This window comes from Triturus cristatus, chromosome 4_1, assembly GCF_964204655.1.
Source record: "Triturus cristatus chromosome 4_1, aTriCri1.1, whole genome shotgun sequence".
NCBI lineage: Eukaryota > Metazoa > Chordata > Amphibia > Caudata > Salamandridae > Triturus > Triturus cristatus.
The window spans coordinates 452,993,502-453,020,994 of record NC_140585.1 but is presented as its reverse complement, the minus strand read 5'-3'; the positions used below and the strand labels follow the sequence as shown (position 1 = coordinate 453,020,994).

Sequence of the window (27,493 nt, the reverse complement as noted above, 5' to 3'; positions counted from 1 at the left end):
CACTGTATGAAATATTATCTAGCATTCTCTGCCTCATGGGTGTGCTCAGTTTCATCATCACAGATCTGCTCAACTGTACCCAAATGTGAGACACGGGTAACATTGGAAGAAAACTATTACAGGCTATCGGGACTAGAATGTATGTTTGATGGCTGAAGAGTAAACCACTCAAAAGAAGGTGGAAATATTGAACTTCCAAAAATGGGCATTGAACTCACTCGCATTAGTCTTCGATGTGGTGATTCAATCAGTATGTTTACAAAACATAATTTCCTTCCTGAAAACTCACCCTTCTCAACTTGTTTGGAAAATCCCCTCCTCATCAGAAGACCACTTGTCTCCTACTTTTACAAAATTTCCATCATTAGATCCTTGCTTGCTAACTTTCTGCATGTTCTACTGTTATGTTTTGCAACCCTCCACCTCTCCATCATTATACCTCAACTTACCTTCTTTTTATCACCTCCCACCTTCCCAATGTGCAGTTGGCAACCTTTTCTGTGCCGCTTTGGATTAATTTAGTTAAAAATAACCTAAGCCTCTACTCTTTTCCTTCAGAGATCCTGGTAGCCCTGGTATTCCTTATCACTCACTCCTTTCAGATGGGATTTCCTCATAATGCTTTTCACTTTTATTTGACTGTTACTGGAAGGTATTTCATGAGAGGGTTCCAAAGGATGGGGTAGAGAGCTTACTGAACCTATTTTATTGGGGCAACCACAACCACCCTCCTGTACCCATTGTGCAAACAAGACCCACAAGGCTCTTCCTCTCCTTCAGCTTACAGTGTAGAGAATTGGCAAGTGCTCTGTGTATTATTGCCCTCAGGATGCCTTCTGAACCTTCCAGAACTCTCCAAAGGAACAGGACAACACGTATCAGTGATAACTGAACTGATAACTGAACTCCTACAAGCCTTTTCCAGTTTTGCTAAACTAAGTTGATAATTCTACCTATATTGCCATGTGCTTTGCATCACATTAAAATATTGCAGAAGTTAATATTATTACTCCCACTTGCAGCCAAATGCTTTACATTGTTGAGGATTGAAATAAATTGCAACCATATAAACTGATTTCAACATGATAAAGTTCTCACACATTCGGTTGTTTACTTGAAACGTCTTGAACTGTTTTTCACCACCCTTAGCATTGCTGACACCTCCTTTAGACAAGGACCCCACGCGGTCTGCCTGTTTATACCCTTGCCAGTCTAGTTCTGTGCCTTCTTTAAAATCGTCATAATATTTACCCACCTCAAATCCTGTGGCCTGTGCCTTTAATATAATACTATTTGTACTCCACCCCCCTTGCCATATTTTTCTCAGAAAAGTCCATGGCTTCTTCACCCAGAGTTTATCGTGCAACTCAGTGATGGACACTTTTACCTCCTGTTGCTCTTTTGTGTACCATCAGACCACTATCCCTTATTCTCCTTCTTTGTTCATATGGAGCTAAATAGTCACTATTCATTTGTCACTACTCATATGTACGCTTCCCCCTTCTCATTGCTTGCCTCCCCATTCTCTTCCTGTATCCTATGATCGTTCACACACAGGAGCCATTGGATAGCGTCAACTTCCAACAGATTCATGCCATACTCATAACACAATTTCACAAATAAGTAACTTCTTGAGCCAACAATCCTTCCCTAGAACCTCTCATGTTCTTCATGCGAAAGTAGACCTCTTTACAAGACTCTCTTTTTAAATGTACTTTTCGATTCAGCTCTAATGAGAGTCTTAAATTGCGCCCTTGAATACTACACACTGCTTATTGTCTGGTGTGGACGTCTCCACCTCACATTCTATTTTAGTTTTATATTAGAATATAGTAATATCACGACATAAATATTATTACAAAAATATCTTTACAAAAATATCCTCCCTTAAGGTGTAGATTTTCTATTTTTTAGCCCAACGGGCATAATAGTTTGTTTACCATATTCTGATACCATGACTCTACTTCACAAGGAATAGAATCGATGCCCTAGTCTTTAGCACTGTGGTCTCATTGTTCAGCCTTCTCCACTATCCACATCCTCCACCAATAGTGCTACTAACGCCTTAAAATGGCTAATTTTTCCCAATGGACCCGGCCCATCAAAGACATATTGTCGTGCCTTACAGACATCCATTTTCATGCCCCACAGAATAAAACAAGTGCTAAAACAAGTTCCTAATTCTGGAGTGGTAATCTGCTCAAGACCGTGGCCCCTTGTGCAAGTCAGTCTCCTTTAGCCCCCTCTCATTCACAAATCAACATCACCTGAAGACCTCCAAATCTACAATGGAGTCCTCAGATTTAGGTAACTTTCCATTCTCACCCCACAATATGGTACATTTTCTCTTCTTGAACCATGATGTGCAATGTCCTCGTACTCAATGAGCACTACTACTGCCCTTATTTTCTGATTATTATTCTGTCACTCCACTAATTTGCCAACTGATGCACAGATGTCATGTTCACTGTGTGGCTTCTCTCTCTCCCCTCTGCTACCTAACCTTTTCACTCAGGGTATCTAACTAGGTTTAACCTCCTTCAAACTTTGGGCTTATTCAAGAAGCAATTTATTCTGGCCGTGGCCAGCTGCGGACAATATAGCCGAGGAAAACCCATCAGTTAGCCCAGGTCTACTAGGACTCCTGGCCAGAATGCCCAAGGCCATGGAGTCACCAATTGGCTTCTCTCCACCAGTTCTACCTTGGGCCATCTGAACATGATGCTGACCTGCAAAGGAAGTGTGCCCCCACCTGGTGGCACAGAGTGGAAGGGTGAGATCACACACCAAGTAACATGTGGAGGTGGTCTCCCTCACGCCAGCACTTTATCCCTCCTGCCAGCAGCGGAGGGACACTGGCTGGGGTCCCAACGGAGACAAAAGCTTGTCTCAGAGAATGACTTTCAATAGATCACAGTGAGCTGTTCTGTTACATACAAAACCTGACTCAGAATAAGATAACCCATGAACGTTTTATTGCTGAGTGCCCAGGAAACATGTGGCCTCTTCCATCCACACTCCAGCCTCAAATGAGACCGGCGAACCTAGACCAATTGAAACTCCGAAACACAGCACTGCAATGTTGTTGTTGTTCAGGGGGGATTCTGACATGAACACCCAGTTCTGGATCCCCTGCCCAAGCCCACCCCAGCATTGACCTAGGATTCTACCAGAGTGTCCAACCCTGCCACGTGAGGGAGCCCTCCATGGGCCTGTGAAATCCTGTGCTGGTCCATTTGTGACACCACAGCCCTGGCCTACCAGAGAACTTAATTGTCAACACTGGCGTTTATGGCAGCTTGCCACAAGTTGGCGCTGTTGTCTAATTTAGAGATTAGTTTCTTATTAATCCAGTAGACATTATAAATTACTAATACCTGATGCCAAAGCCATTCTTATAGCTTTTGGGGGCCTAGAGTAGTCTGAATTGTCACACTTGTAGAAGTATGATCCTTAGCATTTGTGTTGGTGCTGTCATTGGCAGTGCTGGAAGAGGAGATGGGTGGTGTAAGTTGCAGCAGAATCCTGAAGAGTGCCGCACATATAGAAGTTGCAACTCGTCATGATCTAACGATTGTTCATATGCCGGAAGGGACACCTTCCTGCAAATTAACAATCACTGGTGGCGATTTGCTCTCTTCATGTGTGCTGCAGAATGCAGTTTTTCTGTATTCCATGTGTGCTGCAGAATGCAGTTTTTCTGTATTCTATGTGTGCTGCAGAATGCAGTTTTTCTGTAGTCTATGTGTGCTGCAGAATGCATTTTTTCTGTATTCTATGTGTGCTGCAGAATGCAGTTTTTCTGTATTCCATGTGTGCTGCAGAATGCAGTTTTTCTGTATTCCATGTGTGCTGCAGAATGCAGTTTTTCTGTATTCCATGTGTGCTGCAGAATGCAGTTTTTCTGTATTCTATGTGTGCTGCAGAATGCAGTTTTTCTGTAGTCTATGTGTGCTGCAGAATGCAGTTTTTCTGTATTCTATGTGTGCTGCAGAATGCAGTTTTTCTGTATTCCATGTGTGCTGCAGAATGCAGTTTTTCTGTATTCCATGTGTGCTGCAGAATGCAGTTTTTCTGTATTCCATGTGTGCTGCAGAATGCAGTTTTTCTGTTTTCCATGTGTGCTGCAGAATGCAGTTTTTCTGTATTCTATGTGTGCTGCAGAATGCAGTTTTTCTGTATTCCATGTGTGCTGCAGAATGCAGTTTTTCTATGTGTGCTGCAGAATGCAGTTTTTCTGTATTCTATGTGTGCTGCAGAATGCAGTTTTTCTGTATTCTATGTGTGCTGCATTCTGCAGCACACATAGAAACAGAAACAACTGTTGCGCCAGTTTAAGACCAGGTTTTCCCTGTCTTATTTTTAGCGTTGCCCCATAATTACATCAGCCTTGTAAATATGGGGCAGCGTCAAAATCAATGGGTGTTGTGGTGGAACGCCCACCCCAACACCCATTGCCCTGCCCTTTTATGCTAAGTGCTGCGTGAAAGCGGCATCATTTACAAGGCCGTGTTAAGTGGCTTAACGCTGCCTTTTAAATATGGCGAAGGGGTTATCACCACCAGAACGTCATAATAAGTGACTTTCTGATGGCGATTACCCCTTGTAAATATGCCCCCCAGTTTCTTTCAAAGAAAGAAACGCAATTGCCCGTAGCTTATCATAACAACATCACTTCAGTTGCAGGTACCTCAGCCTAAAGTTTTGAAGTGACGCTAGTGCGGCAGTCTTAGCTTTCCCACTGATTCCATCCCTACCCATCCAGTTCACTGTTAGGGCCAGGAAAAGGACGTGGAAAATGAAAACACTGCTCAGCCTCCACAATTCTTTTCTGGGTCTGTCACCCTCTAGAGCCAAGACTGACTGGTTCCTACAGCTATGTGCATTATAAATAGATATGCAGTGCGGGGCCCATGAAAATGATGGGCGTGGGGCAAATTGCTGCAGCTGTCCCGTTGTAACAAACAGCCTTGGATCAGAACTATTGCTACAGGCTGAAGCGTTGTCACATTAATCACAAAATAAGTTGAACTATGCAAACCTCTGCTGTGTATTCTTGTGTGGTGTGGTGTGGTGAAGACATTTTTTTAAAGAAACCATAACGCATCAAATTACTTATGTGATCAAACAAAGCAGCAGCTTCCCAGTCCCTTGTTTTGCCAGGATTGTTGAGAGTTTATCCTGACTTCAAAGCTTTCCTCCCACTCTAACCATGTGTTTTTTTATGCAGCATCTGGACACGTGGATTCCTTCCCGAGAGCCCTGCGTGTTCTGCATGTGCCTCGATAACAGGACAATAAACTGCACAGCAAGGCCATGCCCTACAGTCAAACGTAAGAGGAGCAAAACCTTATCCTTCTCTGCCATTCTTTTCTGCCTTATCTGATCAAAAGCAACCCCTGCTCACCTACAACTGGCTATTGTCTCCCCGCAGCTGCTGTGTGTGGTCCCTGTGAAGTCGCCAGATTAAAGCGGGAGTCTGACCAGTGCTGTCCGCAGTACGAATGTGGTAGGTATCAGCAAACCTAGCTGGCTGTAGTCCAGAGCCGCTCCCCTGGCGGTGCTGTTCATGTGCGGCAAACTCTTTCTGCGTTTTTGACAATGACATTGAACGTGACACTGTGGTATGGTATAATAAGGATTGAGCATTTATGAAGCATTTCTTTCCTACCTCCTGAGAAGGCGCTGCTTACACATAGAAGCTTTCTTCACCAAGTATTACTGATAGACTTCGAAAGGAGGGGAGGTAGAAGGGATCGTACCAGTGGGACGGGGAATTGAGGGTAAAACCTGAGAAGGCGCTGCTTACACATAGAAGCTTTTTTCACCAAGTATTACTGATAGACTTCGAAAGGAGGGGAGGTAGAAGGGATCGTACCAGTGGGACGGGGAATTGAGGGTAAAACCTGAGAAGGCGCTGCTTACACATAGAAGCTTTCTTCACAAAGTATTACTGATAGACTCCGAAAGGAGGGGAGGTAGCAGGGATCGTACCAGTGGGACGGGGAATTGAGGGTAAAACCTGAGAAGGCGCTGCTTACACATAGAAGCTTTCTTCACCAAGTATTACTGATAGACTTCGAAAGGAGGGGAGGTAGAAGGGATCGTACCAGTGGGACGGGGAATTGAGGGTAAAACCTGAGAAGGCGCTGCTTACACATAGAAGCTTTCTTCACAAAGTATTACTGATAGACTCCGAAAGGAGGGGAGGTAGAAGGGATCGTACCAGTGGGACGGGGAATTGAGGGTAAAATAATATTTCTTTTAAACGTACTTCTCGCTACCCCAACGCCGACGGCCTCCTTGGTGCTTCACTCCCAGCAGTCTCTGGTAAAGCAGATGCTCCCCACCTGATCCAGATGCTGCTCTCACGCTATGAGAGCAGCGCCATGATTGGTCTGAGCGGCCTGGTCTTCCGCTCAGATACTGCCTGGGAGCCTGCGGCTTTTCTCCAACCTGGCTGTGAAAACAGCTGCGTTGGAAGAATAGAAGTGCGCATGTCTGTTTGGCCGGCCTCAGAAAGCAGGCCAAACTTACATCTGCACAACTAAGTGCCCACCACTCCTGCTGGTCATGGCCTCGCCCGCACCTTCATGTAAAAGCCGTCACAGAAAAATACAATTATATTATTGTTTTAATATCATTTTATTTTTCTGTGACTAACTCTGACCAGTGGGGAGAACCTCCTCTGTCATGACAGAGGAGTTGACCCCACTCTATCACAGAATGACTCGCCCGAGGAAGAGTAACTGCAAAGAGGTAAGGACCCCAGGTAGACTCTTCACAGCCCCCTTAAAGACTTGTGGTACTTCACCTGGAGTGATCGGGTCCAGAAACCCCAGTCCTGATCATGCCTGGCCCGGAGACACAGGGAGAAGTGGAGGAGGGAGGGTTTGAGAAGTATTCTAGAATTCAATATAACACCTGCTCTCCTTGCATGGTTAGTGTCTTTTACCAAAAGCAATAAAAGGCGCAGCTCAATCGGTATGATGGTGCCTTATTCCCTTTGTTCATTAGAGAAATCGAAATGGTATAATGGTCTAGTAATGCAGCATATGAAGGGCTTTCCATGACTTTCCAGCTATATGCAGTGGTTTCCGCTGCCCTTTCATGTAGAACTTTACAAGATCATGCCTTTTCTTAATAATTATAGTAAACGTGTAGCCTCGGCAGCCATTATTGGCTTTTGAATAGACTACTCAATTCATTTTAAGTCGGGCCATTCCTATTGGAGATTGCCGCTTCCTAGGTCAGAGAAGGCTGTGACTAACTAAGCTCCAAGACCTCAGAAAAGTTATATGTGCACTTTAATAAGAAATATTAAACATAATGTGCATAGGAGACAACTGCTCCAACTACGTGCTACTTCATATAGTAAATATACAGTGCGTGTAGCACAAAGGCTGTGATATATGTATTATGAATACATACACCTTATAAGTAAACAAGGGACCTTGAAAGTCCAAACCTTTCTACATATTTTGTGCTAGGATTACCTAGTAGTGCAAACAATTAAAAGAAAAGCTATCCTGAAGAATTGACAACCACCCACTATTGGTTCATTAACAGACAGATCTGCAGCCTGAGTAGTTTCAATAAAATCACTGTTTTTATATCTGGGTGCAGGAATAGATGAGTACTGGGGTGCGAGTAATTCCCACTAGCCCCTCAATCACAGGAGAGTCGACGTTAACCAGGTATTTTTAACTTTAATTCTCAGCTGTGTCTTAGTTTCTGGGGTAGGTGAGCGTAAACTAGGAATCTGTAGCTTAAATTGTTCTCAGATATCCTGTTTCCTCCTCTGAGTCTACCTGAGATGGATCCAATGGCCTGATGTGCAAAGATCCCCAATTAGAAGTACTAAAGTGCAACAAATAACCATTTGTTATTTGCAATTTCATATTAGGAATCTACTAATATCAATTCAGTAGAGGTGAGTTCTTTTGCACACCGATTTCCACCAAATGCATTGGTATTTTTTTAGCCAACCTATGTGGTAATAGGATGGTTCAGAAAATACTGATTCGTAGTGGTTCTTGATTAAAACTACCTTAGTAATATGCATGAGGTAGGTCGCAAATTGACACCCAGTACGATTGGCTAGAGTCACAGGCATGATGGCCTGGTGGGGTCAGCAGACCACCATGTCTGTGATGGGGTGCATATAATTTTTTTAAATCATTTTACAAGCATATTGAAGGGGAGTCAGTGGTCCCCTGGACAACGACCAGCCCACTAAAAAAAGTATTTTTTTTAACCTTCACAAAGAAGAAGCGGTACCTTAGTGAACCCTTCCAGTTTGCAAATGATTTCCACCAATTTGGATATGGTGGCAAAATAATATTGTTTTGCAACGCATTTTGGTCACAAAACATTAACACATAAGTTAAGGTATCAGTATTTCAAAGGGACGTCCTTTACACCCCCCCTTTCATATACTAATTCTATATTGTGTCTGAAACACAAATTGTGATGCTCTAATGTGTTACTGAATCACAGTTTGGGTTTTGTACATCAAAAGAAGCAATTTTGTGGTCTCAAAGGCTCACATTTGACCTTGTGACTGTAAAATCACTTTGTACATCAGGCCCCAAGTGTTTCTGTTTATAAAATGCATTTTTATCCCTACCTCGGATGGATGAACATGTGGCCGTAGTAAGTTTCCGCTTCCCTCCTGCGCGTGATCGATGTAAATTTGAATGACTTCTGTTCATTCTAACACATTTCTGTGACACTGAAACTCTACACCACAGCATCGTGTTCACCATCACACAATCGGAGCACACCCTGTGCCAGCTCGCATGACAATCAGCTCTTCTGGTACAGGACACCATAGAGTGATTTACCTTAAAACCATGCATGCTTGTTTGCCTGCTGCAGCCTGAAACCTTTCAAACAAGCAACAGCAACATGAGGACACATTGGCAGCAGCTGTGCAATGTACAAGATATTAAGTATAAAGGTGATTTGGAAACATCTTGTCTGAGGTCGCTATTATGAATATTAATGGACCATGGGAGAGCGGAGGGCCTCCCATCACTATCTTTGATCTGTCTGTTGCAGGCTTCAATAAAATAGGTGGTTAGAAAAACCGCATTTGAAAATAACATGTGGTATTCCCCACATAGTTCAGCTGCATTTGGTAACATTACGGATTTCGAATTGCAATTAATCAATTAATAATGCAGTGTATTTTCCTGTCGTCATGATTCCTATCAGTCCACTGCAGTAAGAACCTTTGCTACATTTGTATAGGTTATGAATGTTGCATAGTTGTTTAACATGTACATACACAGAAGATTATGAATGGAGTGTGTAGACTGTGTAGACTGTGTGTAACTGTATGAACCAGGAATCCAGTTTTAGTAGCCTACGCAATGGTCGTACACAAGATAGAGGCTGGAGAGAGCCTGCCATACAGCAGCATAGGTTGATGGGTCCTCCAGAGCAGTCATGACGTCCTTTAGTGGGCCAGACTTTAGCTTGTGAGGCATAAGAGACAGAGAGTCCATTTGCAGTGCACGGAGGGCCCTTCTCCCATTCCTGCTCCATTCTTCCCTCAGCAGTGTTACCCGTAACACGTTGGATTGTAATAGAGTGGGAATGCTTCTCCATGGTTTTTGCTTTCTTTGGGTTTCCCCTGGCAGAAAGCTTTCAGCCCACCCTTCATTCCTGCTGACACTATGACCCAAAAACTGGGGCTGAGCCAGTCTGGAAGGAATACTTAAATAACAATGTACTGTCTGAAGCCTGCCTGAAAATCTCAGAGCAGCACCAATGTAATCCGCCTACTTAGTGAACCGGGTATAATGATGGGGCCACTGACTGCCAATTCCCATGCCAGGTTTGGGACCAGAAACTTGCAAAAGCCTGAATCTTGCCAGGAACAGCTGCCAGAAGCTATCTCACAGGAAGGAGTCTATTGACAACTATATGGGTGCATGAGGTGCCCCTGCAACAAATGAACCATGCCTAGAAGAGAGGGGATTGAGGAGCTGGGCAAGAAGCTCAGAAGACTGTCTTATGATCATGGGTAGGATCAGCATCACCAGCCCCTGCAGAGAGACCAGTGTCTTGGTCCCTTTACAGTGCACCCAGAGTAGAGTGCTTAGCTCCCCAAGAAGTTGGAGTGCCTGTGATGTGACTCTGAAGTATCGCAACCGCAGTCAACAGTCATGCAAATATTCCCAAAGAGCCTGGACAACTTGGCACTGAGAGGTTTTGCATACACAGTGACAAAAATCTTTTCATTACTATTCACTGTGGGGACACACTGTTCCTTATTATCTAGCATGACACACTGTAACATATGAAGCACCCTGCGCCGTGGGCTTAAAAAGCACACTTTGGAGGTAACTTAGCAAACATGTAATAGTTATTATCTAGGATGCCCCACTTTAATATATGAAGCACCCGGCCCTGCGGGCCTAAAGAACACACTTTGTGTGTAACAAACATGTAATAGTAGGTTTTTCTTCATGAAAGGAGCAATTTCCCTTGACATGTGACAATGCAGTGCTTTTAAACTACAGTCAAGCCCAGACAAAATGAATATATATGGAGTCATGCATCTCTATCATATGTGGTGGTATAAATACACACTGCTGCCCACATATGACATTTAACTTAAGTGCCATTGGTCCATTGCGCAATCAATAATAGCCTTACTGGAAAGTTAATTAAGTCCATTAAAAGAAACTAATGCACTGTACATGTTTTAGGGTAAGTACACACACACTGTGATAATTTTATCCAAGCCCAAAAGCTAAAAAAACAAAGCAATGTCCTTTCTTAAAACGATGAAGTCAAAATAACTCACTACTTGTTCAAAGAAAGCCTTTAAAACTAATTACATATTTTACATATTTCCTCTTGGTATTAACACTAAATGCATATTTTTCCTTGGTAATAACACAAATATGCACTTGATTAAACCATAGTCTGAATCTAGACTACAATGCTGGTGGTGTTTCTCAAACTTTTAATTGATGACCTAATTGTCTGTTAAGTAGGAACATCTTGTGTCAATATTTTAAGTCCCAGAATTCCTTCTTTTCACCAGAGCTTCCCTCTCATTCTTCTCTACAACAAGTCTCATCTTCCTTCACGTGGCTAAAATGAAGTGGATGAGGTTTGAACATAGGGCAAGTATTGTTTCTGAAATGAAGTCTTCCGCATATATCTGCAGACGATTCATTCCAGCTTGTGGAGATCTCCAACCTAGGATCCAAAGCAGGGTATCTACGTTGAATTGTCAAAATGCTCTTCTATGGAGGATTGTGTGGACGGCCAAGGGCGTGTTACTTATTATTATTCTTCATCCTTGGAAGTTTTTTCGAAAATTTGTATTATGCATTTTGAGCTTGTGTAACAGTAGCCTTTAGTTCAGAGTGAATCATTATCCTGGATGCTACAGCACTAGGAGTAGAATTAAACATGAGCGGTGAGGAGGAGAGGGGCGGGGTGGGGGGGGGGGGCGGGGAACTCGACAGATGACAGGATAGGTAAAATGAAATAATTTTTTTTTTTTCACTTTTACCTTGTGCTCGCCGCATTGGCAACTCTGCGATGCGGCAAGCGTAAGATTAAGTCGCCTTATTTTTTTTAAACTTAATTTTACCTATCCCGTTGTCTCTCAACTTCCCACCCTGCCCCGCCCCACTGCCCACTGATCTTACCTGTGCTGGCCGCGCCTGCCAAACATCTTTTAGAGGCACACAAAAGATTCATAACATGAATCACATACACTTTATCACCTAATTAAAATGATTTCTAGACACAAATCACCTACTATCTACAGTGCCACTTGCTGTCCTGATTTTCATACCAGCGATAACCTCTTTAATAAACAGAAATGAACCAATATGCATGTGTTCTTTCCTTGTGAAGAATCTCCTTCTCCTAAAGAACCCTCCACAAATTTTGAGGGTGTACACATGCATTCTGAATTTACATTCATTCCCATCCTTGTCAGGGTCAAATATGTGACGTCGGGCGTGGGATGTGGTCAGAGCTTAGTTTCTTGATACCTACCGATGTATGTGTTTGTGAATCAGCACTCACTCACAGGGCATGAATCCCTAGACCACACATGAGGCACTCATTTCCCATCCCTGTGAGTAGATTTACTCACACTAGAATCTTAATGCAAGTATATCCTAAATCGATTTACAAGTGCAAAACCAACTTTTGTGATTCACAAAAGTGTATTTGTCCTTTTAAAGAAAGCATTTGAATGCGCCACATAAGTGTGCACATGCAAACAGCTTTGTGAATTGGACGCAGAATACACTTGTCATAAACGTCCTAACAGTAATAATAACTTTTTCTTGCTCTTTTGGTCTAGTTTTGGGACAAAAACAAATCTGATGTGATGTGCATGAAGAAATTTGGTCCATTTTTTAGTTTTAAACAAACACATCATCCAAGTGCGTTCATCATGTAAATGTAAAATATTCCAAATGTTCCTGAGGCAAGTTACAGCAGAATGTTTTCTTCACCTTTCATAATCCTGTGAAAAAGCTACAACAGACCGCACCAAAGTTCTTACTACCATTATCAAAAACATTTACACAACCCCGCCATTTTAGAATACCACAAGTTCATGAGTACACACTGATGAATGGAAGACTGAAGCTGTAATTAAATAAAAATCAAGCTCATTAATTTTAAATAGAATTGAGAGCCCTCAAAGAGAAAATGCTAAAAAAAAAACATTATTATACTGCCAGTAAAAAACGTTACAAGATTATAGTAAAAAAATATCATTATGCAAGGCCAGGGTCTCCTTCATAAGTGAGAAGATTGGAAAGGCAGCTAATTCAACAAACGAGCTTTTTAAAGTTGTCAACGCCTTCATGAAGTCACCCATGTCCCAATCAGGCTCAATAGCCTCTAAAGCCAGATGTAATTCGCTTGCAATCTACTTTCGAAAAAAAGTAAACAACATATGTGCCTCTTTGCCCAAGGCCAGGTCCTTAATTACTAAGGCCACTCAATCCCGCCAAATAGAGAAGACAGAGAATCTCTCAACCTTTACCAAAATTAAAACAGAAGATGGCATGAGCATTCTGACATCAATAAAATCAGGATCTCCTCTGGATGCTGCGACCCCCTAATATCCTTCTTAAAAGCACAAATTCCATATGCCCCGCCATAGCCAATTTACTCAGTCACTCACTAGAGACAGGTGAGGTGCCCTTGGAATGAAAACATGCCCTGTTAAAGCCACTCCTGAAAAAGCCGGCTTGATTCTTCACTACCGGAAAGTTACAGTCCAATTTCTCTACTAGCATGTACCAGTAAAGTGGTAGAGAAATTCGTGATAAAAACCTCTCCACATTCCTAGAGAATCAGGGACTTCTCCATTCTACTCAGACAAGCATTTGAACAGGAAATAACATGAAAACAGCCTTGTTATCCGTGACGGAAGAGTTTTAAAAAGTCTTAGATTCAAATGGGACAGCCCCTATCATTTTCCTAGACCTAAGTGCCTTGTTTGGCACAGTATCCCCCCCAATTCTAATTAAAACACTGGAGGAAGCAGGAATAAAAGGCACAGCTCTTCAATGGTTAACCTCATTCCCAAGGAACAGAAACTTCCAAGTGTGCGAGGATTCATTCTGTTCAGATACCCTATCAATGGAATATGGGGTCCTCTTTGAACCCTACTTTGTTTAAAGTCTTTGTGCAACCTTTGGCAGACATTCTAATGGGGGTGGATTTTCAACTGTACCATATGCTGATGATACTCAAATTATCATCTCTCTAACATCAGACACAGAAGCACTTTCCACCCAACTTCATGCCTGTCTAAGAGGCATTACTGAGTGGATGTACAGCAGCAATCTTAAACTCAATGGAGACAAAACAGAGATCTGGTAGTCGGAAATTACTCCAACCTCTGGACGGGGCGTTCAGTGGCCTGACTATCTAGGCAGACTACCGCCTCTTAAAACTGAAATAAAACGTTTGGGCTTATGGATTGACAGCCATCTCACCATGGAGGTCCAAGCAAGAAAACTTGCGGCCTCCTGTTTCGACCTATTCCAGACACCAAGGAAAATTCTGAGCTGACTTCCCCCTGCCACTCGAAGAATCCTGTTAAAAATCCCGAAGCACCACCCGGTCTCCACCTCCCTTCCAACCTTTCATTGGCTATCAATATGTAGAATAGTCAAATTTAAATCTCTCTGTCTGGACCACAGAACAAGGTACAACAAAAGTGCCCCCTCCCCCCTCCCACTCCCCCTCCTGATCCACCAGAGGTTGCTAACCCTCTTCACCCGCAAAAGACCACTACGCTCTGCAGAACAGTTGCTTTTTTCAGTACCTGGAAACAAGAAAGCCAGAAGCGGAGCTCTTTTGCCCATCTGGCGTTTAAACTCTGGATCTCTCTGCTATTATTCTTAAAACTGATTAATGCAGAATCCAAATTCAGGAAACTTCTTAAAGCCCACCTCTTCGAGTGATATACCTATTCTACCTACTATGTGAAGGACATGGCATTTAGCGTTGGGGGCCCGTTGGGTGGCCATGCACTTTAGAGATGCCTAGCATAGCATAGCATTTGTTGCAGAACTCTTGAATATGTGTCAATATTTTTAATGTTGCATGATGTACATGAACAGCATTGCACTTTAAAAGGGAATGCCCTATAATTTGGTCTATTACTCAGTCACATGTGTACAAACAGTACTTGAACAGAGGAAGCACCGCAGGGAGAGGTGTGGGGCTGTGAGAGTCCTGTCCTTACAGGTTGATTTTTTTTTAAATTTTAAATTGGGCATTTTAGAATTAGTGCAACTTGTTCTCCTTTCATTACAAGTTTCCCTGGGAGATAAACAGCACAGGTATTATATACGCAGTTTATTCCACTAACACACCCTGGTGAACCCACTCTCATTCAAAAGACTGCTGGGCTATTTTCTGCCACTCACTCTTAAAAAAGCTTTTAATTTCATAACCTTGGCCTCTCAAATCTACGCAAGGAAATGTGTGAATGAAGTTTCTTTGAACTAACATTTTCTTTAAGAAAATCGAATATGGGGAATTCCTTTCTCACTTGAAAGGCTCTTTGTTACGTAGATAACCGATTTAAGGTCTGACGCTAGCAAAGACCTTTTGATCGTAGTAAAATTATATGTATAATATACTTTAAGGGACTTTCAGTCATCCTTCTTCTCCCATTGGTCTGTTGTTGTCTCATTCCCATTGTTCTTCCACCCAGTACAGCATAGTGCATGAGGCATGGGTCAGCCCACTTCAGCCATTGGTTAACTTAATTGTGAAAGCTTTTCAAAAAGAGTACATCCACAGACAACGTAATTCCACGAAGTGCAGGGACTACTATGGTAGTGTGTGCTTTTGAGACCAGAAAATATTGACAAAACAAGCATTGGCAAAGCGAAAAGGCTGGTGGCCAGTGGCAGATCTTTTGGCTTAGCCAAATGCAAGCTTCTTTTCTTTTTGTTTCCTTCACTGTTACAGCTGAGTACGGTTATTCAGACACACAGACCTGCAGCTGTTGCTTTAACCTACTGAGCGATTTCACTTGTTTTAGAATATGCAGCCTTCAGCTGGCATCGTGATCCCTACAGTACTCATAAAAACGTACTCAACTATTTCATCAACTTAAAAGGAGAAAAGTGGAGTGTGTAATTGTAGCCAGCACTACTTCCCTTTATGTGCTCATTCTGAGTCCATATTACTCCTGCCCCTTGGAGCTACCAGTACCCCTAGTATCGAAAACTGTGGGGAAGGCACATTTGATCAGAGAATGAAAGTGAAAAACTCTGATGTGATTTATAATAATTTTAGAAACAACAGAAATACAGTAATATCCTATTGTAGTCTTGCAGAAAGATTGTTGGGTATTTATTGTGTGTATCCATTTTTTCTTTCAGTATGTGACCTAATATCCTGTGATTTGCCTCTGGTCCCTGTCTGTGAGGATGGACTAGTTCCTGTATTGAATAACCCCGGGGAATGCAAACCTGATTATGCCTGTGGTAAGTGCTTCATTTCTTGAACAAAGTTTGGGATTTACAAGACATTGAGAAGCCTGCCTGCCTAGGTTACTTTTTAAGCTATCACGAGGTTGTAGTGTTTCGGTCGGAGACGACTGCTCGACAAAACTCAGAATTTCAGCACTTCAGTTTTGTTTTTCATGCCAGGTGTTTTTACATTTGAAGCTCCATTGACAATAGCATGAATGAGATGTCGTCCGTTCTACATTGTGTTTTATTTTTCAATCCTTAATTTACATTTCATATATTGAAACATATAGGTTTATGAATACACTATCCAGCAATGCGTTGATGAGCTGAACACCTTTTGATCTTATGTGTTACTCTGTTCATCATGCATGTTACTTGCTATTTCATGCAGTAAAAGTTGGCCGCACAATGTAATGTCACTCAGTCATTTAATTAAATATTCAGCACTTTATAACGAGGTAGAAGTCAAAGGTCTTTGTTTTTAATATTATTGCAACAGCTAAGTATGTTATGCATTTATTAAACTGTTTGTGAGTCATAGAAATGGATGAGGATTTTGTCCGGAGATTCATGTCAGGCATTAGAATATAATTGGAACAAATTCACGACTTCTACTTCTTCCGCAACAGAATTGGCGATCTGTGGTCTTGTGATACATTCATTAAAATTAACTGTATATTATCACTGAATTTTTTTGGGGATGAAAAAATATGTAGAATCCACTAACAATTCAAATAAAAAATAATGTAATGTATGAAAGTTTGTCCAGCTCTTGTGCATCATATAATAGAGCGACAACGCCTGAATGAAGAAGAAAACACTCTCTCCATTTGCAGCATCACATCACGCAAATTCAGATTTCCTTTCATTTCTATGAACTCTGAGGCCCCCCAGGCTTGTGCAGCACTAGTGGTAGCAGCCCAGGAACTGAGGACCAAATTAGTGTCTGAATGCAGAAAGAAATTCAAAGACCAACGGCCAGATTCAGAGTTTGTCGGACAGATCTACCAAACTTTAAGACGGGCCCCAAGTTGTGCCCGGGTGGGGCTTCTGCACCACTGGATTCATTGTTAGGGAAAAAGAAAGAAGCAAGTATCCTAAATGGTTGTCTCAGAGCAGAGGAGGTGGTAAGTGGCTTATGACCTATCTTGACCCCCCCCCCCCCCATTTGTTAACTGACTGGCCCAGTGCGGCTTTGGAAACCTGATTCAGTTGGGTTGGGAGGAAAAGGGGTAAGTGCCCCCACTGGAGGTGACAGACCAGGAAATTGAAGCACCACCGGATTTGGGGGTGGGACTTGCAGGTGTGACAATATTTGCTAACTGAGAATTTGTGGAGCCTTAGAACACTAGTGGTGGGTACTTGTGTAAAGAGAATGTCCCCTGCCTCAGAGCTTAGAGGATCTGTGTGGTAAGATAGTGAAATAGAAATACGGAGTAGCATCAGCAAAGGGTGAAAATGGAATAGTTCTGCAAAAAAATACTTTAGTGCTACATCTCCCATTTGTGATTTACGTTGCCTCTCAGCAGCAAGAAGCTCTACATTACTGCATTCTACAAATAAAGATAACATAGCATAACATTCTAGCACTATGACTCATACCACAAAACACCTCATTAGTCATCAAACCTACAGAACTAAAGGTTGGAGAAAGCAGACTAACATTAATTAGGTACGGTTTCATAATCCAATGAACTCCGTCCTGCTTTGAGTGGTCTAGGCCTCATAGTGCACAGTTGCACATCTTGAAGAAGATGATGTTATCCTGGGTGGCCCCACATGCTTGTAGGACTGTGGGTCCATCCCTTGGAAAATGTCTCCGATAAGTGGGGTTCACTTCAAGTGCCTTTGGCCTGTTCCACTTACGGTGAGGGTGAGAAGGTAATGAATTCCCCCAGGAACCACCCTGGGGAAGCAGAAAGAAATCACGTTTCCTGGTATCTCTAAGGCTAGATTTGCGAGAAGCATGTATAGAAGCACATGTTCAATGGGGAAGCGGGAGAGCTAGGCTTCCCTGTTGCAATGTGCTCTGATTTACAGGATGGTACCGTTGCCTCCTCCAAAGCTTCTGGTAATAGTCCTGCCAACCATAGGCTGCAGGCATTAAGAAAGAGGGATGGGGCAAGTGGAGAAGAACATGGATCTGGGAGACAAGCTTAAAACTGTTTTGTCTTCAGTGATGTCCTCTTACAGTACTAGCAGATAGAGGTGCCTATGTGTGACAATCCAGGAGCCCAGTTGATAATCTATAATTGCCATCATTAAACCTAAACTATGCTCTAATGTTCTAGTGCAGCAATGGTGACCCTCCACAGAAAGAGTTCAAGTTCTGGATGAAATCAACACACACTAGGACATATTTACAAGCCCCTATAACCACCACAGAGTCAGGACGTTGTAGTGGCGATAGGGGCTTCGCCTTATTTACAAGACAGCATTAAGCCACTTAATGTGGCTTAACGCTGCCTTGTAAAAAAAGGCCCCTGTACGACTTGGCCTTTTGGCCAAAGTTCCCTGAAACATTTTGCTTTCCCCTTAGACTGTTTTCCTGACAAAGAGTTGCCAATTTAGAGCTTTGGGTACTTCGCCACTGCTAATCAGTGTCAAAGTACAAAGGGTCCCTGTGTAAAATGTAATGGTAATTGGTTGGCCATGATTGGTATGTTTGCCTTACTAGTAAAGTCCCGAGTGATGTGCACTGTGTGTGCCAGGGCTAGTAATGCAAAGGTGCGTGGAGAAGGGAACTCAGGCCTGCAGTGTAGAGCCTGTGTGCAGTTTGCTAAGTTAGCATGTTGTCCTGACAAGTGCAACCACTTGTCAGGCCTTGCTTTTGCGTACACAGTGGGCACCCCTGTGGTAGGTCCAGGGTAACCCCTGGGCAGAGTGCAGTATAAGTAAAAGGCAGGACATATACTGAGGTGTGTGCTATGTCCTGACAGTGAAAAACACTCCATTTCGTTTTTCACTGGTGAAAGGCCATCCTGGCCATAGGACAAAATGGGAGAGGGTGGTTATTGTGTTTTTTAGCCTAGTTTCCTATAACTTTAAAATGGAGAGGTAAAGTTTAGTATGTATTAACTCAGTGTCATAACACATCTTTCTATGAAAGTGTTTTTGTCACTGTGTGTTCAGAAAACCACTCTTTCAGAAAGTGGCTGAGTTTTGTGCTTTAAGCATTTCTGTGTGTCTCTGCTAAATGTGGATTGACTGTCTGGATCTGAGAGGTGCGAGGAGCTGGGAGAGGTCTTGACCCAGGGAGGGGTTGAGATGGCACCAGGCTGCCGTGCATCTGGAGAGTAGGGGGAGGAGAAGCCTGGGAGGTGAAAAGGCCTGGGCGGCTGCTGTAAACCAATTGACCCATCTCCTGCTGAATGATTAAGGATCCAGACCCCCAGTATCAAAGGAAGAAAGGTGACACTGGGAGGGAGACACCCAGAACTGATTTATGCAGGAGTCAGGGACCCCTGAGCACAACGAACTTCAAAGACATTTAGGGGTATAACTATGAAAGCTGAGGCCCCGCAACATTGGAATAGAAATGGATTGAGACTGAAAAGGCTGAGACCCATTTCGTGGTCAAGAGGAACCTCTGCTAAGGAAGGAATAACTAAAGAGACTGCTCGGAAGGACCAACTCTTGCTTCGTGATCTGGGGCTGGTCTTCAGTTTGCTGATGTTACCAAGGAAGAGGCTGTTGGGACTGTGCTGTGTGCGCTGGGTGTCCCTGCTTGAAGAAGACTGTGCTTTTCGCTGTGTTTTGTAACCCCAAGGGCCCGAGGTGAGATGGCTCCCTGTTTGGAAACACAGGAACATAAAAGTTTCCAGGGAAGTTTCGAGCGATGCAGTGGGCGCGTGTTGTGGCAGCTTGAGACTCTCAGAAGGTGTGCCCTGTGATCTTGGACACACAAAGGAGAAGTGAGACACGGACGCGCTTGGAGCATGTCGTGGTGCACAGGAGGCGTTGGTGAAGAGCGCCTGGTCAACGTGTGCATCAAAGGTGAAGCGAGTCTCGGACGCGCTGGGAGCGTGTCGTGGTGCACCGCAGGCATTGGTGAAGAGCGCCTGGTCAGTGTGTGCATCGGTGGTGAAGTGAAACTCGGACGCGCAGGGTGTGTGTCGTGGTGCACTGCAGGCGTTGGTGAGGAGCGGCTGGTCGGCGTGTGCATTGGAGGTGAAGTGAGTCTCGGACGCGCTGGGTGTGTGTCATTGTGCACAGGAGGCATTGGTGAAGAGCGCCTGGTCAACATGTGCATCAGAAGTGGAGTGAGTCTTGGACACGCTGGGTGCGTGTCGGGGTGCACCAGAGGAGCTGGTGAAGAGCGCCTGGTCATCGAGTGCACCAGAGGAGAAGTGAGGCTCGGACACGGTGAGCATGTCGTGGTGCGGCTGAAGGCGTTGAAGAGTGCCTGGATATCGGAGCATCCGGCATTGGAGTAAGACTGAGTGAGGCAGTGTGCGTGCTTTGGTGCAACCTGGGACTGTGGAGGAGATCGGCTGATCATCGAGTGCAGCGGAAGAAAGTGAGTCCCTGCAGCGCGGTGTGCGTGTCTTGGTACCAACTGAGACCGCAGAAAGGAGTCCCTGGTGAACGTGAACTCCGAGTCGACTTGAAGTCCCATCCACGATGTGTGCATGGCTTCGTCCCAGAGGCGACTCGGAGGGTGCTGTGGTGAACGTGCACCCGGAGTAACGTAATCTCAGCGGCGTGGGGTAAGTGTGCCCCACGGCCGCCTGAGTCCTTCCTAACAGTCATGGCCCGGACCGGCAGTCCCGGAGGAGCTGAGCTGCCAGGCTGAGCCGCTGAGGCCCATTAATAAAGTCCTGCACGGAAGGCCCGGTTCGCTGAAGGAGGAGAGGAGAGTGGGGTCGCTGCCCCAGATAACATGGATCACTACCTGGGCGGAGTGTGGGCTCGGAGGGACAGTCTCTCTTGGCCTCTCAGGCCTTCTAACGACTTGAGCCTTTGCTTCGGCTCAGATTGAGGCCCGTACTGACCAACGGAGTAGCAGTACTGGGGCCAGAGTGAGAAGATGCACTTTATATCATTGTTGATACGTGTGGGGGGCAACTGTTATCGAAGAGGCTGATTGTCGTAATACACTTTGCCAATATTGCTGCTAACGAACTGCCGGACTGTCTTATGACGCCTGGCATTATTGCTGCATAACGAAGTACATGATTGCAGCTCAACGCATCGCATTATTTCTCCATTGCAAAGTACAGGATTGTAGCGGCCCACATTGCATTATTTCTTCATTGCAAAAAAATGATTGTAGCTACGCATTGCATTATTCCTTAATTGCAAAGTACATGATTGTAGCGGCACGCATTGCATTATTTCTTCATTGCAAAGTACGTGGTTGGGGTGTGATGCATTGCAATATTCCTTCATTGCGCAGTACATAATTGTAGCGGTACGCATTGCATTATTTCTCCCATTGAAAGGTAGTGGGGTGTATCGTTACGCATTGTATTATTTCTCCTTTGCTCAGCACAGGATTGTATCTTTACGCAGTGCACTATTGTCTGTCTATTTAAACGTGTGTGATTCTAGTATTACGACCAGCATAGCATTTTGAAAGCGGTGTTTGGGATCTGAACCTACCAGCCAGCCGGAACGAATATTACCCTTTATTATATGTTGATTATTGTATCTTGTGGTCTGATTGTATATCTTTTTATATAAAGTTTATACTCATTTTATCAAACTTCATTGGAGTCCATTTGTGGTGTCACCAGTGGGTTGCTATAGACGTGGTTGCACATATTGTACACTCGTGCCTTGGAGATAGGCCTGGCCGCTCGTGCCAAGCTACTAAGGGGGTGAGCAGGGCTATCTCAAACGGTGTCCTTACTTGGCCCAACGTTGAGTGTGAAGTCCTAGGTCTCGCATTTGGAGACAGTGGTGCGGGATGGGGACTCCGGCTTCCAACAGCCCCCTTTCACGCTACACTTAGCGTGAAAGAGGTGGTCAATGGGTGTTGCGGTGGATCACCCATTGATTTTAATGCGGCTCCTTAATTACAAAGGAGGTGTAAATAGGAGGCAGTGCCAAAATTAAGACCAGGGAAAACCTGGTCTTAACCTGGCGAAACAAGGAGAAATGTTTAATTTCTCCTAATTTTTGCTGTTTCCATGTGTGCTGTGTTGTGCAGCACACATAGAGACAGCAAAACACCATTGGTTGTTTATGTGCAGAAAGATTTCCCTTCCTGTACATAAACAATCATTTTAAAAAAATTACGTTTTGCAATTTCTATGTGTGCTGCTATAAGCAGCACACATAGAAGTTACAAAACTCCATTTAAATATTGTTTATGTGCAGGAAGGGTCAACCTCCTGCACATAAACGATCTTCCTCTTAACGCAGACACCTCTGCACTATGGTGCAAGGGTGTCTGCCTTAGCGCTAGGCTGCTAAATTTAGTGCCATAGCAGGGGGGAATCACAGGCTGCACCATATTGTTGTAAATATGCTGCAGCCCTGTGTTTAAGAAGTAGCGGATTGCGGTGTTAAGCAGGAAAGGCTAACGCGGCACTTTGTCACTTCTTAGTAAATATGCCCCAATGAGTCCAAAAGCATTCTTTACCACGTTACCATAAGAATAGGATTTGGATTGTTTTCGACAATTGTTTTCCAGCATGTTGTGACCAAAATTAAGTATTTTCTTGCCTTACTCCTATAGCCTTCCCTATGTGAAATTACAGGTTGTTGTGCTAGAGTTGGAAAGGATATGTTTCAAGGCAGCAGTGCTACATGGAGTATGATTGTTAATACGTAACTGGCTTCCCATCCAGAGCTGTGCTGTATCTCAATGTATAATATAGTTTATGGCAGTTTGCTGTAAGTGGGCCCCCCCTGCATTCTTCCTTGCTCATTGTGTAATTGGTCCTTTAAGAGGTAAACCTATACAGTGTGTTTTGTGCCTTAGAGACGTTAGAACCCAATTGCTCCAGAATTATTGAGTGTGAGTGAGTCTTGCTTGCAAGACTGAGCTGTATATGACAGCGCATCTCGAGGGCTTGGTGCACGCCTTGATATTGTGTCCCATTTCATAGTGTCAAACTGGAGGGCATGGTGGCATCATGCCAGTTAGCCTGCAGAGCAACCACACACTCTGCGACTTTCTTCGACTTGATGTTGGAAAGAATGCCACAGCGAGACTTGGCAACTGTTGCGCTATCTCTCTGACTGCTAATGTATACGTTGATTGATTTGTTCCTAATGCCTCATTATCGTGGAACGCAGAACGTGCTTCCTGACCGCCGCGCATGCACTCGGTATCCTCTCCTCAGAGGCAGGATTAGCCACAAATGACCGCTGAGGCTGTGGGAATATCTGAGCTGCTAACCTTGGAGCTCCAGCTTGTCCAGTGGAAGCTGCTATGCATCAGTGGTTTCAAATCCCTGACTTGTTCCCATGATGTTCACTGTCTCTGTCGGGCTGTGCCTTAGTCTCGGTCTGTCCATTGTGTTCTTCCAGACAAATAGGACTTTCTTGGTACATCTCTGTAGAATTCTCGAAAACTTGGCTTCACCCATTCTGACGGTCTTGGCTTGCCCATTGAAAAGACAAGTGCCATGTGATGAGAATGCCACCCTCCCACAAGGTATTGGAAATTGCCCAAACTGTGGCACTAGAGTGACATCTTAGTGGCTCTTTTTCCCTCAACAGTCATCTATACCACAATACACTTACTAATAAAAGTGCACAGGTGATGGCCAGCGTGGCGCAATGTTTAAGACTCCACTCACCAGTAGGCAGTAGCTGCACGTATTTGGAGCAGTTCGTCTGTGGAGGGTCGGTGTGTGCACATCTCTCAGAGTTCATTGGCTAGAGAACTGTCTGAAAGCCGTGTGAATGCGCACAAAGGTTGTAAAATGCACACATGGCCAACAGTTTTAAAATGCTCATCGACTGTGATTGAGAATCTGAGATTAGCACAAAGTAGATTTACAAATTCTATGCTGCAAACAACAAGCATGTTCACTGAAAACACATGCATTTACACATCATAGAAGTATGACAGGACACAAGTCGGGGATACACGCGTGTATGAGGTGTACACCCACTTATTTCACAGGGTAGAGGCCGTCACCCTGCCATGAAGTTAGGCCGCACAGAAATATGCTGAACTCTGCCCTGTGTAATTTTCAGAGATTGGGACACATTCAGCAGTGCCTGTATCTTGTCTGCTTTTGTTCTTAGCAGCAAAGTGCAGGTGGTTAGCTGGTTTTGCTAATTTAATTTCCAGCTGTGCCCTGAACAAAGGCTGAAGTTAATGGGCCATCAGGCCTCTTTTTTAGAGTATCTTGGCTGGGAGCTATCTGGAGCCATGAACATATATAAAAATGTAATGGAGGGAAACAAAGGTGCACAGCTTGATATCATTTCACAGGTACTTAAGAGAGGTGTGGTTTTGACTTTGCTCAATCCCTGTAAATAAGAGAAATGCATGCAATGGAAGAATGTCTGATGTATTGGACTGTCCCAGTATTTCCACAAATAACAATTTAATGCCACTATTATGTTTTATTGCTTAGCAAGTGCTACTCATCCCAATGCAGGGTGTCAGTACACATTACATCAAACATATTCATTATTAATTGGCAATAAATCAGATAAGTGTGTTAATCTATGTATTGGATCTGTTACTTAGGCCAGTGAGGGTTACACTGTGTAGGGAACATGTCGTTCATAGTTCACTGTGCTATGTTATAAGAATTACAATTTATGAACTGCAAGTAACAAAAGGATCTTCTTGTTGAAAGCAGTAGCCCACTTACCTATCTACATAAAATAAAAGTCTGTCATCTGCATATCTCATGGTAAAAAAATATACCCTATCTAGAGCAGCAGGAGCAACTATGGACTTACATGACAGCCACATACTAGCGCTGCTCCGTGCCAGGATCAAATAATCCTGGAAAAATCTGTGAAGCTGGGGTGCATCCAGCACTAACTTTCCTCCCCACTGTGCACATATAGGGAGGAGGCTTGGAGAGTGAGGGGCAGCTCCGACGGATGCCATCGCGGGCGCAAAACTCGCAGTAAAGTGTGGCGGCGGGTCACGCACGTACCAGGCCTGTTGTATGGGCTGGGCGCCCGACTGTGCTCCAAAAGGCTGAAGGACTCTGCGCTGTATCCTGGAGGACAACGCCGATGACCTACGTGATCCTGCGGCGGAGTCACCTGCTGAGGGCAGATTGAGACCTGGACTGGCAGCGTGGACAGCGCCGGAGTCTGTAATGCTCTGCCGCCCTACCCCCTTGGGCAGGCATTTCCGCGAGAGCTGAGGTGGTGGCAGCCGGTGCCGCATGAGGAGGGTCCGTGGTCCCGAGTGGCCACGCACTGGGGGACCCGCTGCAGACACATGATGCCGATGATGTTCCCTGCCCGAAAAGGCCGCAAGCACGAATCCTCGCGGAGGTCCTCGTCAGACTGATCGGTGTATCCCGGACAGCACCGGCCTGTGAGATGGTGCACTCCCAGACAAAGTTGTGAGTCGATACCCCCTGCAGCGCGAAGCGATGATCCATTGACTGAGACTCCCTTGAACCTGGGCCTACGCCCCACACACCTGCGTGCTGTGGACAGAGCGACCTGGGCTTCTCATGGCAGGTGCCACTCGAATGCCGCTCCGTCTGCATGTAGGGTCCTCCCCAAGAAATCGAGATGGAGATGATGGGGCGAACACCTTGCAGACAGGCCCTGAGACTAAGTCACGCAGCACTTCTGTAGACAAGGCTCTGTCAACTGCAGCACTCTTTTTCCGTGAGCTGTTCCATTGGCACACCTCGCTATTAGAGCTGCGTGGGGCCCGGTAACACCTTGTGGCAGGCGCCCGCTCATTGTCTGCTGTGAACTGTCCCCCTGATGCCCCAAGAGCTGCAATCAAAAAACCCAGGGGATAGCTGGAGGTCACCGCCCCGCCGTCGTGCTAGCCGGGCTGCTCACATCATTCTTCTTTGCTGGGGCGGGCCTGAGTCCTCTCCTTCTGAGATCAGGAGCGCGAATTAGACATGGACTCCCACAGAACGTTGGCTGTTCTTATTGGCGACTCTCATTACTCACCCATCTGCCGGCACCGATAACCCAGACAGACCTCACCCAACACATAGCTATGGGACGCACGAAAGGTAAAATGCCAGAGGTGACAGCAGCAGACCTACGGAGGCAGGAGGAATCAGATACCACCACTCCAACATCCAATATCCTCATTAAATTATATCCCACCAACTAACATTGACTCCACCCCGGATAAATTAGATTTAATTTTGCAAGAAGTATGGCAGTCCCAGAAGTCAATGGAGCAGCAACTAGGCTCTCTAACCACTGGCTTCATGCTGCTGAAGGCGGACCATGAGAAGCTGTTCTCCACATTAAAAAGTAACAAACAAACTCTGTCTGACTTATTGCCACAGCACAAAGAACACTCAGAACGTATATCCCAATTGCAGCGACAGTTGGCAAGCCTCCTAGACAGGGCAGAGGACACAGAGGGCAGGGCGCGGCTGAACAATGTCTGCATAATAGGCCTGCCCGAATGTGCAGAAGGATCCAATGCCACCTGTTTTGTGGAACAATGGCTATGAGACCATAGAGCCCCGGAGGGCTTATCAGATTTATTTTGTGTAGAAAGGGCACACAGAATCCCCACTGGAAGACTGACAGCGGGTGCCCCTACACGCCCAAATGAGAGCCCGCATCCTTAATTATAGAGACCGTTATGCCCTGCTCGAAATACCCAGGGAGATAGCCCCCATACAATATGAAAACCCTCGGATCTCGCTATACCCGGATTACATGTTCCTGGTCCAAAGACAAAGAGCCTCCTATCAATCTCTCAAAAAGAAGCTCAGAGCCCTGAACCTTAAATATGCTCTACTGGTCCCGGCCTGTATGAAAATCATCTAAGTCCAAAAGGTGCACTTCTTCAACATCCTGGAGGCTGCAAAGGACTGGCTGGAATCCACCTTACCCTCTCAAACACTGGGGGGCCTCTGGCAGAGACCCAGCCAGGAACCACAGACGACAACTGGATAGAGAACGTGCCGAGACAGCTCGGTCCAAAATACCAATGCCAAAAGCACTTCACCGGAGCAGGCACTTCAAGGGCATGAGTTGGCACTGGCGGCGGAAGCTGCTTTTAGAGACTCTACCCCCCCCGTCATCTCCAGAGCATTCGGAAGAAAACACCAGACACTCAGACACGGAGAGTAGTGGCTCACTATTTCAATCGATCCACCCACAGACAGTGAAAGACCTGTTTGTCTGATTACGCCTCGGTGCCGGGGGAGCCCGTCGCTGCACCACCATACTATTCTGCTATGGAGAAATAAGGTACCATGCATGGCATGTCTTTACTCCCTCCCCCAGCTTCCTTCGAACATTTATGCAGAACTCAGGGTCCTGCAAGACTTTTAGGACCACCCCAGGTGGTGCATCATGCACGCTATAGGAACCCTCCCCTACAGTAGCAGCTGCATATGGAA

The 27,493-nt window shown here is 44.8% G+C and overlaps 1 protein-coding gene across 1 annotated transcript in view; it reads left to right on the top strand.

Moving 5' to 3' along the window:
- VWF (von Willebrand factor) overlaps positions 1 to 27,493 on the top strand; it is a 1,048,714-nt gene that overhangs the window by 742,933 nt on the left and 278,288 nt on the right. The window contains exons 39-41 of the mRNA XM_085652611.1: positions 5,231 to 5,333; positions 5,435 to 5,509; positions 15,906 to 16,010. Of these exons, the coding sequence (XP_085508737.1) occupies positions 5,231 to 5,333; positions 5,435 to 5,509; positions 15,906 to 16,010 (283 nt within the window). The remainder of the gene's footprint in view (positions 1 to 5,230; positions 5,334 to 5,434; positions 5,510 to 15,905; positions 16,011 to 27,493) is intronic.